Raw genomic sequence first — 15,700 nt, 5'->3', positions numbered from 1 at the left:
AGAATGCAAGCACTCTAATTGTACCCAAATGGTCTCTATTTATATACCATAAAGTACTGGTTGACAAAATGCACAATCATTCGCAATGGGCACAAGCGTTTGACTAAATCATATGGTTATGTCACTTGACACTTCATTAACCATCACCATAGAGTGGGTGTAAATCCAAAAGGTATACAGTTTGGTCTATGATCACAACCCCTTAAGTCTATAGCTTGTTTTGGGTTCCTTTGGCAAGGCAATGGAGCTTTCGTGGTTGGCAGTGCAAGTTCAATGGCTAGGTTGAGGTTGCTCTATTTTCGGGTGGCTAAAACAGAGGACATGGGAGAGGCTTGCTTAGTGGTTCTCTTTCAATGGTTTCTGATGGCCTCGAGTTCACAAGTTGGGGCTCTCTTTCGGTAGTTTCCGATGGCTCGTGACATCGGCTTGAAAAGATAGGCTTTTGCTTGCTACCTGGGGGTGATTAATGATGGGAATAGTGTTGACCGATTCTTTCTCATGAAGACGTTTGTGAGTGGGAGTCTATCATCTTAAGAGTCCTTTAAGTGGTCAAACACTCCTCCATTCAATTTAAATTGATCCCATGAAAATAGGATCACGTGGGACACGTAAACCCGAAATTTGATGGGAATTTCGGCTATAAATACATGTGTTTGGTCCCCAAACTCACTCACTCAATTCCCTTCGATAATACACCATCTAAATAGAGTAGAGAAGAGTTTGGAAGAGCCAAACACAGTGAAAACCGAAACTTTTACAGTGAATTGCATCAATGGCTGGAGGTAATATTTCTTGGCATTAAACCCTTTAATTCTCATTTCTAAAGTGTTATTCCGCATTAGAGAATTTTATTTAAGTCTAACAGTTGGTATCAGAGCATTAAAATCCTCTGTCTTGATGTTTAAAATCAAAAACCCGAGTTCCTCTGTTTTTGGCCGTGAATTGAAAATTTTTTTTTGGGTTTTGATTTTTGGACGTTTTTTATTTGAAAGAAGTTTAGAAATCATAAAGAAATATTTTTTCTAAGCTTTATGTGATTAAAAACATGATTTTTGACATGAAAAAACACTGTAAAAAGCGAAATTCGCGCTGCGTCTGGAGGTTGAAGACAACGCGAACGACATGTCGTTTTCAGGCTTGTTGAAAACGACATGTCGTTTTCAGTAGCTTTTGGTTCATTCGGTTCTGTTAAACGACAGGTCGTTTTCAACTTTGATGAAAACGACATGTCGTTTAGCATAAGGATTCTTATTCCCGTATACCACTAAACGACACGTCGTTTTCAATTTAATGAAAACGACATGTCGTTTTACTTCGGAGACCGTTCAAGTGTAATGACAAAAACGACACGTCGTTTTTCAATTGATGAAAACGACATGTCGTTTTATTCGGTAGTCGTTTATCAAGTCTGAAGGTAAACGACATGTCGTTTTGAGTTTCGTTTAGAGGCTGTCTGTGTTTTAAGAAATGGGCAAAACGACACGTCGTTTTTTCTTTCTTGAAAAAACGACCTGTCGTTTACTTGGTGCAGAAAAAAAAAAAAAAAAAAATTTCCCTTTTTTAAATGGCTTGAATAGTGGGTTTTTTTGGTCTAAGGACCATTGTGCTTATAATTTTTTATTATATGCAATGAGGATATTTGTTTATTATGCTCATATTTAGTTTGCATGAATTGATTATTTTTTTTTTTTACTTTTTACATGCAATTTTTGATGAGTATATAGTTTAGAGCATGAGATTAAATGTTATGCATAATATTATAATCTAGATTGTGCAATATTTATGCTTATATATTATGAATCTTTTGTGCATAGTTATAACATGTGAGTATTAGTTAAAATTATTTAATTCATAATATTAAGCTAGTCTTATGCAATTTAAATGTCTAGTGCTCCATATAGTTTTATGTTAATTAGAGAATAGCCACAGCATCTTTAATTAAGTAAAATTATAATGATTGATTAGGATCACATAAATAATATTAGACATTAATTGTAATTAATTATACATAAATATAATAAATTTTATCCCACAGGAATTTTTATTATATTTATATTATTAATTAGGATAAAATATCAAGTTATTCATAAATTACCCACAGGAATTATGAATGAAATAAATAATTTGATAGTTTTATCATAAAAGTCTACGATAGAATACATATCAAATTCATAATATACCCTTTAGAATTATGAATTAAGTAATTATATTGATAAAATTCTATCATATAGATTAATTGGATCTACTGGTATTAAAATTTAGCCCACAGGCAATTTTATGTCATTAGATTCAATTTTTAGGCATGATTTACATTGGTAAAACATGAATATTTATTTATGCCTCAATTTTAACATAAACATGTAATCTATATGCAGTTTCACAACCTACAAATTTCTCTGATATTCGTTATGATATCCCTGAACTTAAGGGAGATAACTATAAGGTCTGGAAGAGAGAATTCTTCTTCATTTAGGGTGGATGGACATAGATTATGCTATTAGGAAAGACGAACCACCAGCTGTAACTGATACCAGTAATGCAGCAGACATCGCACTTTATGAGCGATGGGAGCGATCTAATCGCCTAAGCATGATGTTCATTAAGACTAGAATATCAGCTGGTATTCGTGGTTCTGTCGATCAGCATGAAAAGGTCCGAGACTTGCTAAAAGCCATTGATGAACAATTTGTCACTTCAGACAAGGCTCTAGCAAGCACCCTAATTATGAAGTTCTCATCCCTAAGACTCACCAGTGTGAAAGGTGTGCGTGAGCACATCATGCAAATGAGGGACAATGTGGCTCAATTGAAGAAATTCGAGGTTGAAATGTCGGAGTCCTTCCTAGTGCACTACATCCTGAACACACTCTCGCATCAATATGGATCATTCAAAATCTCTTACAACACACATAAGGATAAATGGTCAATTAATGAACTCATGACCATGTGTGTTCAAGAGGAAGGGAGACTGATGATGGAACAGGGTGAAAGTGCAATGCTGGCAACGCATGGAAAGGGCAAATATCAAGCCAAACTGAAGGGAAAAGGCAAAATACCTCTCCAATGTGGTATTAAGAAAGATTCCAAGTGTTTCTTCTGTAAAAAGAAGGGACACATGAAGAAGGAATGCGCCAAATTCTAGAAATGGTTTGCAGACAAAGGTAATTCGACCTCACTTGTTTGTTATGAATCTAATATGGTTAATGTCAATATTAACACATGGTGGATTGATTCTGGATCAACAATCCACATTTCGAATTCCTTGTAGGGTTTGCAAAACCTAAGGAAGCAAGTGGGAAGTGAGCGAAGCATCTTATCAGGAAACAAGATGGGCTCGCATGTGGAATCTGTTGGAACTTGCTATTTAATTTTATCTAGTGGTTTTGTTTTAAAGTTGGAGAAGACCTTTTATGTTCCAAGTTTTTCTAGAAACTTGATTTCAGTTTCAAGACTAGTACCTTTTGAATATTCCTTTAATTTTTCAAATTCATCATTCAGTTTATTTTATAAATCTGATTGTGTTGGGAATGGTACTTTGTCTGATGGTCTTTACTGCATTAATTTACAAAACAATACCACTTATGATTCAATGCATGTTCACACTGGCACTAAAAGATGTGTTATTAATGAGGATTCCTCTAAATTATGGCACCGGAGATTAGGCCATATCTCCATAGATAGGATTAAAAGATTAGTAAATGAAGGGGTACTTAATACTCTGGATTTTACTGATTTTGAGACTTGTGTGGACTGCATAAAGGGAAAGCAGACCAACAAGTCAAAGAAAGGTGCCAATAGGAGTTCAGACATATTAGAGATCATACATACTGATATATGTAGTCCAGACATGGACTCATATGGTCAGAAATACTTCATCTCTTTTATAGATGATTACTCACGATATATGTATCTCTACATGCTTCATAACAAGAACGAAGCATTAGATGCCTTTAAAATCTTTAAGGCTGAAGTAGAGAAACAATGCGGTAAACAAATTAAGATCGTGAGATCAGATAGAGGTGGAGAATATTATGGTAGATACATTGAGAATGGACAAGCACCTGGGCCATTTGCAAAGTTTCTTCAAGAGCATGAGATTGTTGCCCAATACACCATGCCTGGTTCACCGGACCAGAATGGTGTAGCAGAAAGAAGAAACCGAACATTATTGGACATGGTGCGGAGTATGCTTAGCAGCTCCAATCTTCCTAAATCATTGTGGGCTGAAACACTTAAGACGGCAGTGTATATATTAAACCGAGTTCCAACCAAGGCTGTTTCTAAAACGCCATTTGAATTATGGAAAGGTTGGAAACCGAGTTTGCGACATATGCGCGTTTGGGGATGCCCGTCTGAGGTGAGAATTTATAATCCACAAGAGAAGAAACTAGACCCAAGGACCATTAGTGGGTATTTAATTGGATATGCTGAAAGGTCTAAAGGTTATAGATTTTATTGTCCATCTCACAGTACTAGGATTGTGGAATCAAGAAATGCAAAGTTTCTTGATAATGACTTGATCAGTGGGAGCGATCAAACCAGGAACATAGTTTCTGAGAATGATCATTCAGAATCTCAACCTTCTACTTCAAGTGATAGATTGGTTATTGTTTACAACACTCCTCAAGTACCAACTGGTGTTGAACTACCAATCATTGATGTTCCACAAGTTGCTGACGACACTCTAGTAGATCAGGTAGTTCAAGAGTTGCCAACAACTTTTGAACAAGTTGAACCACATACTACTTCTCAGGAAGATGATGGTGCAACATTAAGAAGATCTGTTAGAGCAAGAAGATCAGCAATTCCTAGTGATTATGTTGTGTATCTGCAAGAATCTGACTATAACATTGGAGCCGAAAATTATCCCGAGTTATTTTCACAAGCCATGAGTTGCAAAGATTCAGAATTATGGTACAATGCCATGAAGGAAGAGATGAATTCCATGAAGAGTAACGAAGTCTGGAATCTTGTTGAGTTGCCTAATGGTGTAAAAGCCATTGGATGTAAATGGGTCTTTAAAACCAAAAGAGACTCATTAGGCAACATTGAGAGATACAAGGCAAGACTCGTTGCTAAGGGATTCACTCAGAAAGAAGGAATCGATTACACGTAGACTTTCTCTCCCGTATCTAAGAAAGATTCCTTGCGTGTTATTTTGGCATTAGTAGCCCATTTTGACTTTGAATTGCAACAAATGGATGTGAAAACAGCATTTCTCAATGGAGATCTAGAGGAGGAGGTTTACATGAAACAGCCTGAAGGATTTCCCTCTAGTGATGGTGAGCAATTGGTTTGCAAGCTCAAGAAATCCATATATGGTTTAAAACAAGCATCTCGCCAATGGTATTTGAAATTCCATAATGTAATTTCTTCATTCGGTTTTGTAGAAAACGTTATGGATCAATGTATATACCAGAAGGTCAGTGGGAGTAAAATATGTTTTCTTGTTTTATATGTGGATGACATTTTGCTAGCAACCAATGATAAGGGTTTGCTGCATGAAGTGAAACAATTCCTCTCTAAAAATTTTGATATGAAGGATATGGGTGAGGCATCTTATGTCATTGGCATTAAGATCCATAGAGACAGATTTCGAGGCATCTTGGGTCTGTCTCAGGAAACCTATATTAATAAATTTTTGGAGAGATATCGGATGAAGGATTGTTCACCAAGTGTAGCTCCCATTGTGAAGGGTGATAGGTTCAATTTGAATCAATGCCCAAAGAACGACCTTGAAAGAGAACAAATGAAGAACATTCTATATGCTTCTGCTGTCGGAAGCCTAATGTATGCTCAGGTCTGTACAAGACCTGACATTGCATTTGCTGTGGGAATGTTAGGACGATATCAGAGTAATCCAGGTTTAGACCACTGGAGAGCTGCAAAGAAAGTAATGAGGTACCTTCAAGGGACCAAAGAATACATGCTTATGTATAGACGAGCGGACAATCTGGAAGTAATTGGCTACTCAGATTCTGACTTTGCTGGCTGTGTTGATTCACGCAAATCAACATCAGGATACATATTTTTGATGGCCGGTGGAGCTATATCATGGAGGAGTGCCAAACAGACTTTGACTGCCACTTCTACTATGGAAGCCGAGTTCGTCTCTTGTTTTGAGGCTACTTCACATGGTGTATGGCTTAAGAGTTTCATTTCTGGGCTTAGAATTATGGATTCAATCTCTAGGCCATTAAGAATGTATTGCGACAATTCAGCTGCTGTTTTTATGGTTAAGAACAACAAAAGTGGGAGTCGGAGTAAACACATCGACATTAAATATTTAGCCATAAGTGTAACACCCGGACCCAAAATTTGTATAGATGGACTGTGATTTTTTTTAATTTATTTGGAGATCTATGCCGTTTATTTATTTATTTTATTATTATTATTTTTTTTTTATTCTCCCCGCTTGTTTTATTTATTTATTTATTTTTCGTTTCCTTCTCTTTTATTTATATTATTTTTCGCACGGCTTATATTTTATTTTTCCGTCACACAGCATGCATACACACATGCATTTGTTCACGGCATGCATGCACACACACGTCTCTCTCGACTCTCTAGGGTTTCACCTCACATATATATAGATGATTATGTTTTTCCCAAGCACTGAGATTTTACCCAACACTGCCGCCGCTAGAAACTCCTCCCCGCGCAAACAGCAATCCGTAGCCCTCGATGCAGCAACCGTTCACGTCAACCCTGCATCCGTAGCCAACCACTAGTGTGCATGACGAAGACCTAGAATAGCCGCTTCCTGTGTTTTTTTTTCTCTCCCTCTCCTCTCGATTTTCCACAGTTTTCTCTGCACCTTTCAGCCATCCCCGTTACCGTCCGACACCCTCATGGAAGCCCAAACGTGTTCGTCACCACTGCTGCCCGGTTCGTCCTCCCCCAACCTCCATCTCCACGTAAAACCGACGCCCAGAAAAACCCTCGGAAAACGCTTTCGACAGCCACGGGAATCAGCAATCCATGCTTTTACCGAATTAAAATCCTCTGTTTCTCCTCTCAAAAACAGAGCATCACCTCTAACATGGTTAGCCACCACCGTACGTCGGGAAAACTATCGGACCAGCCACAGAATCCGCCGGTTGTCACTTTTCCGTCAGCCTCGAGCCGCCTCAGTTCCGCCTTGTCCCTCGCGGTGAGTACCTCCCTCGGTTACTCCTTCCTTTCTCTCCGCCCTCTCTCGCTCACTTTTCCCTCTCCTTCTCTAGTGCCCAGCGCTGCTCGACAGAAACTTCGCCTCGCTCTTGCTCTTCTGCCGCGCCACCGCAGTCCCTCCAGTCAGCCCCGTCGCGCCTCACCCTCGACGCGTGCCTCGGTTTCCCTTGGTAGTTTCCGTCGTGCATGTGTTTCTGTACGTAGGTTCTGTTTTGGTTACTTTTCAAGGAATTAATTGAATTACCGTAATGCCCTTCACTGCATGTTTTATTAATGGGCTTTTGTATTTTATTATGTATTAGTTCACTATTATTTAGTTATGATTACAGAAAATAATTTTATTATGTTATTAAGTAAAGATTTATGTTAAGAGTAAATAATTTTGGAGTAATGTTGTTTTTACATTTTAGATATGTTTTAGTCTATTTAATAATAGTTATGGTTTACTTTAAAATATTTTGGGATAATTATTTTATCTAGTATTGAAATTTATAAGTTGTTTTCATTAATAAATAAGTTAGATTTTTTTAAATATTTTTAGTCAAAGTCATCAATTGGACAGTGGCGATTTTAGAAAAAGATGATAAATTTTAAGGTTATGAAATTTTAGGTTTTGAGGAATTAAGTAGGTTATTTTAGAAATTTAGGATTAAATATCGAAATAAGTGGTTGATTGGAAATTTACGGGAATTACTTGATTATTTGATAGGTGACGATTGTTAATTGTTCGACATTTTGAGGAAAAATTCTGAAAAGCTAAGAAGTCCAGGTAAGCGGGGTTCCTATGCTAGACTTTGCATTAAATAAAATGAACTGAGGTCCTTTTTGGAAAATGTGCATGTTCTGCTATGAAAAGAAATTTGAAAACAACCTCAGATATTTGTTCTGCATTACTCATGAGATTCTGTTTAAGAATAACGTATTTTCTGTCATGACTGGTGTAGACATGAGCTTATTTTTGACATTTTGTTTCTGAACTTTGAAAATGAGAGCGAATATGAAATTTGTGCATAAATTATGTTGTGATATGATTTTGTCCTGTTCCGAAGATTTTTGTTCAGTACACTGTTTGGAAAAGACGTGATTTCTGAAAACCTTTGGCATGACTCTCTGATTCTGAATTTGATTCTGTTTCTGTTCTATTCAGTTACGGCCCTGCCACGGGTGATAATAGTGGCATACGGCCCAACCACGGGTAATAATAGTGGATACGGCCCAACCACGGGTTATAATAGTGGATACGGCCCAACCACGGGTAATAATAGTGGATACGGCCCTGCCACGGGTTATAGTAGTGGTCTCTGTTTTGAGTGCACACCTTGGTGACAGAGTGTTTTATGTTTTGCTTGGCTATCCGCAGATGCACAACCCTACCACGGGGGTTATACATGGCCTCTGTTCTGATATGATGTTTTGATGATGATGATGATCATTTATGCTATGCCAAAGAATATTTTGAATGAAATTATTTCTAAATCTTCGCTCTGATATTTTGATATCATGTTCTGCTTCCGCACTCTGAAAATGAAAATGTTTTGTTCTGCATTCTGATTTCTGTAAATGCTCATGTTTATACACTGGTATATGTTCTCTGCTTACTGAGTTGTTGATAACTCACCCCTTATCTCCATATATTTTTCAGATAATTTTGATGGTTCAGCTGGGGAGCAAGAGTATAAAGTTTAGCAACGTGTGATGATTGTAGTGGAATAAGTGTCTGATGGTACAAATGCTTATTTGAGAGTCGTAGTTAGTAAGCTGATTTATTTTTCGGGTATTTGATTTGATGAGTTGAGGATGTGTTCGAGTTTTCGGAGAATTTCTAATTTAAGTTATTGGGGATTTCTTTATTGTCGCCATGGAGGAACTTAGATTTTTAGTTTGATTAAGTGTATTAATATTTTATGGGATTTTTCTGGAGTTTATAGTTGTGTTATTTAAGTTAATTTTAAGTATTAAGAGCTAACTCTCCGGACCTCTGGGAACGGGGCGTTACAATAAGGGAACGTGTTAAAGAAAATAAAGTGGTCATTGAGCACGTAAGCACTGAACTAATGATCGCTGATCCTTTGACTAAGGGCATGCCACCGTTGAAATTCAAGGATCATATAGTGAATATGGGACTTGGTTCCATTATGTAGTTTTTCATTGTATGAACAATATTATTTTTAATGAAATTCTTAATCATTTTTATGTTCTTTTCTCATATTAATGTGCACCTAATTTATTTTTAAGAAAATTTATCTGTATTAGACCAAGAATAAACATAGGGTTTATTCATTAAGAAATTGTTCCCACATAAATTGTAAAGAATGAATACATAGTAATACATAGAATGTAATACTCGTCATTAGAGGACCTATCACCATGATTCATGTATTTATTGCTTAAATGAAGATTATTGATGGGTTTAAGATCAGGAGTGTTGACCAAGTGGGAGAATGTTGACCGATTCTTTCTCATGAAGACGTTTGTGAGTGGGAGTCTATCATCTTAAGAGTCCTTTAAGTGGTCAAACACTCCTCCATTCAATTTAAATTGATCCCATGAAAATAGGATCACGTGGGACACGTAAACCCGAAATTTGATGGAAATTTCGGCTATAAATACATGTGTTTGGTCCTTAAACTCACTCACTCAATTCCCTTCGGTAATACACCATCTAAATAGAGTAGAGAAGAGTTTGGAAAAGCCAAACACAGTGAAAACTGAAACTTTTACAGTGAATTGCATCAATGGCTGGAGGTAATATTTCTTGGCATTAAACCCTTTAATTCTCATTTCTAAAGTGTTATTCCGCATTAGAAAATTTTATTTAGGTCTAACAAATAGCTGATAACTTGGTTACGTGATGGTTGAAGATAGAATTTTACAGATGTGGCTTGCTGTGACGAGAAGGTGACTTGTTGTAAGTAAATATAAAATGGGCCTCGCCGTTTCAACCTGAATCGATTATGGATTGCGTAACATTCACCTCGATGAAGGGTCTTATGGGACAAGATGGAGACCGATGGAGGCTTAAAACATTTAACTACATTTATAATAATAATAATAATAATAACCTGAATTAAAATTACACAACTCATTAATAGAATTTGACAAAATTCATAATAGTAACAATAATAACATGTTTCTGATAATACGTTAAAATATAAATAAATAAATAAAATTTATTATATAGTCTAATTTAGGATCCGCATGTTACAAACCTCAATAAATAATAACCTATCAGCTCATCCAAAATTGCTCATTAAACCTCATTTAGGTCCAATAAAATGATTCATATTCAATCCTTTTTAATATGTGGATGGTGTTGTTACAATCAAGACGAGGTAATGCGTATTTGGCAGAGGTAATTACAGTGGGAGTTTTGGATGTTGTGTATATATGGAGTGCTTTCTTGATGGTTTGTATGGTAGGGCTTGAGAAATTTAAGAGAATATTTGTAGATTAAAAAATAAAAAACAATTACAACTTTTTAAAATTCCAAACAAAAATAATGTTATAAAACTATATTCTTACAATATTTTAACTTTAAAATATTTTTTATTCAACTTTATCTCTCTCATTTTTCAAAATTTAAAAAATACTTAACTTAAACTATCTCACTATTATTTATAAATTATCTTATTATTATTCACAAAATTATCATATAATTTCACTCTCCAAATCTGCCCTTACAATTTTATGTACACAACTCATTTTATTAATTTTCTTTTGAAATTCAAATTATGAATTTCAAATTTCATAATCTTTAGCATATCAATAACAGTTAGCGCACCAAATAAGTAGAATTATAAATATATGTAGCACTTCTACTCTTACCAATTTAGTTGGGTGCTGCTGCAACTTCAACATACTGTAACTCGCGAGACTCTCTTTAACGCAAGGCTTGAAAAAACGATTTGATTCAAGCCGATTCAAATTGAATCGGTAAGAAACCGAACTGATTTTAGTGAGCATTTTGAATTGTTTACTGAACTGTTTCAATCGATTGATTCTAGTCGATTTTAGACAGATTTGAGACAATTCAAAGCTGTATTTATTTTTAGATTGTCTAACAACTGAGTTTTTTGTTTTAATTTCTTGTACAAAAATATGATATAATTAAACATATATTAACCTTTTATCAATATATTCAAGAAAAATCGTAGAAAAATTGAAGGATAAAATATGTAGTTCTTTAGTGTTTTAGTTGAACAAAAACTAAAGGAGATGAATGTGTATTTTATATTAAAATTATAGAAATACTAAATCACCAGAAGATGTGTCTCGAAATTTTTTTTTTTTTTACTTAATGATTAAGGAAGTGTTTTTTAATGATATTGTGAATTTTTTATTTTTTTATAAATGTTTATGATGATTAAAAAAATACATCAAATAAAAAAAAATAAAAAATAAAAAAATATATTTTACCTGTTCGGTGGACTTTCGGGCTACATCTCTCGGGAGATGTAGCTATGCTCTTAAAATTATGGTTATGGATGAAATACTATATTGTCACGTGTTTATAACTTAATGGTCTTTTATCTTTTGCATATATAAGGCAAATAAAGTCAATAATTGAGATTAATTACATTAATTACATATTTAGTAAAACTATTTATATTCATATAATGTTTTTATTGAAACTAATCAATGAATTTATATTTTATACTCTTTTATATACATATTTATATATATATATATATATATATATATATATATATACTCTTTTATATACTTTTTAATACTTTTTATCAATATTAAAATATTCAATTTAAAATTATCATGAATCGAACCTTTTTCGATTCCGAACCTATTCTTTTTTCGAACCTGGCTTTAACGTTTAACGTTGATTTCATTACGGTGGGTACAAAGAAGTGAAATGACTGGATTAGGTATCGTATCGCCCTCTTTTCCTTTCATTTTGAGCGAATCTACATTCGTCACTCCCTACCTCAAAAAAATTATATATGGAACAATTTTATTTAATTTTACCTTTCTTACTTTCTGTTTGGACGACGAGTTTTATTAGGCTCTCTCGCCGTCGCAATTTTCCGAACCTAATTCTGATCAGGTACTCCATCCCCATTATCATTGTTAATTCCGATTATCGTCATTCATCTTTCTCAATCTTTTTCTTTCTTGTTTGTTTTCTCGTATTCATGCAGCGATTATTATGCTTACATCTCTCTCTGTGTGTGGATTGTTGTCATCTATTTTAGGGTTTGAATAATACTTAATCCTTGGCTCTGTTTGGTTTTCCGAAGCAGAATCAGTCGAAAAAGGGAGGAGACTTTTTTATGAGGGAAAGCAGTTCCTTTTCCTCAAAATATCCTGAAAACCAAAGTGAGGGTTTTTCTGTACTGTATAATAAGATCGCAATCTAGAGAGCTATGTGTAGTCGAGCTTTGGGCAACTTTATTAGATTGAAGCTGGTCAAACACTGTCCGAACAGTCATCAATTTAATGTTCGCATATGCATAATAAAATTGAATTTTTGGGATGGAAATGCCAACGATTTGTGCCCCTTTTTTTTCATTTTTTTTAATATTTTGTGAGAAAAACTTAATGAACTCATGCAAGGGACATATTCGAGGAATTAAGGGTTCCAAGGAAGTTGGAAACAGCAATGGGACATCGTATCATAAGAGGAAAATATGGTAGGTTGAAAATGAACTTAGCTATATATTATTTTTATAATGATCGAAAACAGATATTCTATTTTTTTTTTCTGTAATGAATGGAAAGTGTTTCGCGAAGAGGTACAAATCCATAAACATAGTAGTACTCAGCAACTAGACTTAAAAAAAAAAAAAAAAAAATACTGAAATACCTGCCGTTGTTTATTTATGTTAAAGTGTTATAGACCATACAGTGCACAATTTCCCTCCATGAGGATCTAATAATGAATGGTATTTGAAAATTTGTTTTAATTCTGAACTGGATAAGACATTTTTGGGCCATGACTTAATTTTCATAATTTATTTTGTTGAAAATCTTGGCTTCTCAACAGGGAGTTTTGAATTATATGCTAATTGGCATGTTCTCATTTCTACTGTAGATGGACAGTGAAGTTGGTCATAATCCAAAGCAGGAACGTTCAAGGACAAGGTGGACGGCATCCCTTGATAAGATATTTGCAGACTTGGTTGTGAGGCAGATTCAACTGGGGAACAGACCAAACAATGTTTTTGACAAGAAAACGTGGAATATCATTCGTGAGGATTTTAATGAGCAAACAGACCTCAATTTCAATAACAATCAATTGAGGAAGCACCTGGATGTTCTGCGGACACGCTTCCATAATCTGAAGTCAGTTTTATATCAAAATAATGACTTTGCTTTGGACGATTCTTGTTGCATTGGTTTTGATCTGTGGGAAAACATTGGGGTACGTCTTCTTATCCTTCTGGGACTCTAGACTCTACTTCTGTTTTGATATTTTATTGTCCATTTCTGATAGACTGTATTATTTAGGCACAGACTAGGCCTGAAATGATCAGAGTCAAGGACTGTCCCATATATGAGCAGCTATGTGCAATCTTCATAGATTCAGCAGCTGAAGGGAAATATGCACAATCCAGTCACTATGAAGAGCTGGAAAAGTCTGCTGGAATGGATTCTGCAGGACTAATTTCATGTCAAGATGGTGGAATCCCATGTTCTACAAATCCATCATCATCATTAATACATGTGCAAGGAAACATGTCAGCAGAAAAGGTAATCAAGAATATTGCACAGAGAAAAAGGAAAGGTCCATCTGAGACACATTCTCTTTTGGGTCAAGAGATCTATGATACCATGGCAGAAGCCTTGTCGGAAATGGTTGCTTCTTTGAAGTCGAGGGCAGTTGTGAATACATCCAGTGACGATCGATTTAGTATAACTAATTGCATTAGGGCACTGGATGAGATACAGGACATTGAGGAGCGGCTCTATTTTGCTGCGTTGGACCTCTTTGAGGACCCCAGTTTAAGGGAGACATTCATATCTCTGAAAGGCGAAAAGATCCGGCTGGCATGGTTGCAGGGCAAGCGTGGTAAAGCAACAGTTAGTTTGCATGACTTTTGGCTAAGTGGGGAAATGTAAATGTCGCCTTCACTAATATGGTATATACTCTAGCGCACTAGGTTGTTCATATAATTTCTTCCATTTTTTGGGTTGAAATAGTTCCTTTTTAATACTAATCTCACATTTTCTCACATGGTTTTGTTCATAATTGATTTCATGATCATGGATAAGATGATGATGCAGTGAGTGTTCTGTATCCTATTTATGTATAGAATTGGATGTGTTAATATTGCTGCCAGTGTAATTTTATGATTGTGTTTGCCTTGAAATAAATCTTAGGGCTGTAGAATTTGAACTTGAAGCCATGGTGTTGTGGCGTTATGAAGTAATTCGCATAGTTCTTGCATGATACACAGTCCTTTTTTGATGTGTTTGCAAAAGCGAGACGGTTACCCTTGTCCGCTACATGATGAGCGAAAAGCAACAAAATGCGTATGTCTATGCTCTGCGGCGATGTGCGGTAACTGCCTCTTACGGACATATTTCACTAGCGATTGGTTAGCAGAGATTGCTATCGTGGCAAGCAACCATGGCTACGTTGAATTCCAGATTCGTTAAGTACTATTAGCTAGCCATTGGCATATGTTACAGATCCAAATTGCCAAACACACTAGGCACTTTATGGCAAGCAACCATGGCTACATAGAAATGGTTGTTTATGAGCATAGAAATACTTCCGAGGCCAATCAAATTTATAAGCCGAGAAACATTTGGTAAATGCATTAATGATAAGTGCATATGTTTTCGCAGAAAAGCAAGAGAAAACTGAACGCCATACAACAACCTTTGAAGCTCCAATTTCCCCCAAACACGAGAAGTGCAACTCGATTTTAAATACTTTCTATACATCATATGAATTAACCTGTCAGCTATTTTCTCTGAGATTTGAGTTCAGCCTCCTTCAATAGTCTGCGCCAACTTGTGTGCCGAAAACAAAAGACGAAAAAGAAAAAGCTGTGGAGACCTTAAGCACATTTCTGAACTGATCTAATAATTGAGGATTAGAAACCAATCATTTCACCGTATTGAAAAGAATTAAATCTTTCAGGACGATAAATAAATAAATAAATGATGCTACTTCGCTCAATCTTCTGAACCATATGAAGTTCGTGCGCAGCATAAACACATCTTCCATACCCACCTCCACAAGCCTGAAAGTCAGAAAGTGGATACAGCAGTGGCTTTGATACATAAACTTAACCAAATCTCATTGTATGTCCAGTTGCGCCGCTAACTGAACCAAAGGCAGGGATGTTTATGTCCACATTTATCATGGATATGATGCAACATTGATATCTGAGATACAGAGAACACCATGTAGGTTTCAATCTGGCATGGATATGAGACCCCCTAGCCACTTCAAACGGACCCAACCACGATATGCAAAAGTCTTGCCAAATTTTGTAGAAGAGGTTGCTTCTCTGCTGAAGTTAGTATGAAAACTGCTCTGTGGAAAAGAAGATTAATGACAG

The 15,700-nt window shown here is 35.6% G+C and overlaps 1 protein-coding gene across 2 annotated transcripts; it reads left to right on the top strand.

Annotated features, from left to right (window-relative positions):
- Positions 1–12,064: 12,064 nt before the first annotated feature.
- On the top strand, positions 12,065–14,501 carry LOC108990815 (L10-interacting MYB domain-containing protein-like). 2 transcript variants are annotated; one of them, XM_018964909.2, is made up of 4 exons: positions 12,065–12,231; positions 12,741–12,817; positions 13,219–13,548; positions 13,635–14,501. In XM_018964909.2, the coding sequence occupies exons 2-4, from the start codon at positions 12,815–12,817 to the stop codon at positions 14,244–14,246; spliced, it is 945 nt and encodes a 314-aa protein (XP_018820454.1). In that variant the 5' UTR covers positions 12,065–12,231; positions 12,741–12,814; the 3' UTR covers positions 14,247–14,501. The 2 variants fall into 2 exon arrangements, with proteins under 2 accessions (XP_018820454.1, XP_018820455.1); XM_018964910.2 differs by lacking the exon at positions 12,741–12,817 and having other exon boundaries at positions 12,066–12,231.
- The last annotated feature ends 1,199 nt before the right edge of the window (positions 14,502–15,700 follow it).

This window comes from Juglans regia, chromosome 10, assembly GCF_001411555.2.
Source record: "Juglans regia cultivar Chandler chromosome 10, Walnut 2.0, whole genome shotgun sequence".
NCBI lineage: Eukaryota > Viridiplantae > Streptophyta > Magnoliopsida > Fagales > Juglandaceae > Juglans > Juglans regia.
The sequence above is the reverse complement of the archived record's forward strand: the minus strand, read 5'-3'. Positions and strand labels throughout refer to the sequence as shown.

Coding starts and splice junctions, on each gene's coding strand:
- LOC108990815 (XM_018964909.2), top strand. Junction 13,549..13,634: donor ATCTGTGGGAAAACATTGGG/GTACGTCTTCTT, acceptor TGTATTATTTAG/GCACAGACTAGGCCTGAAAT.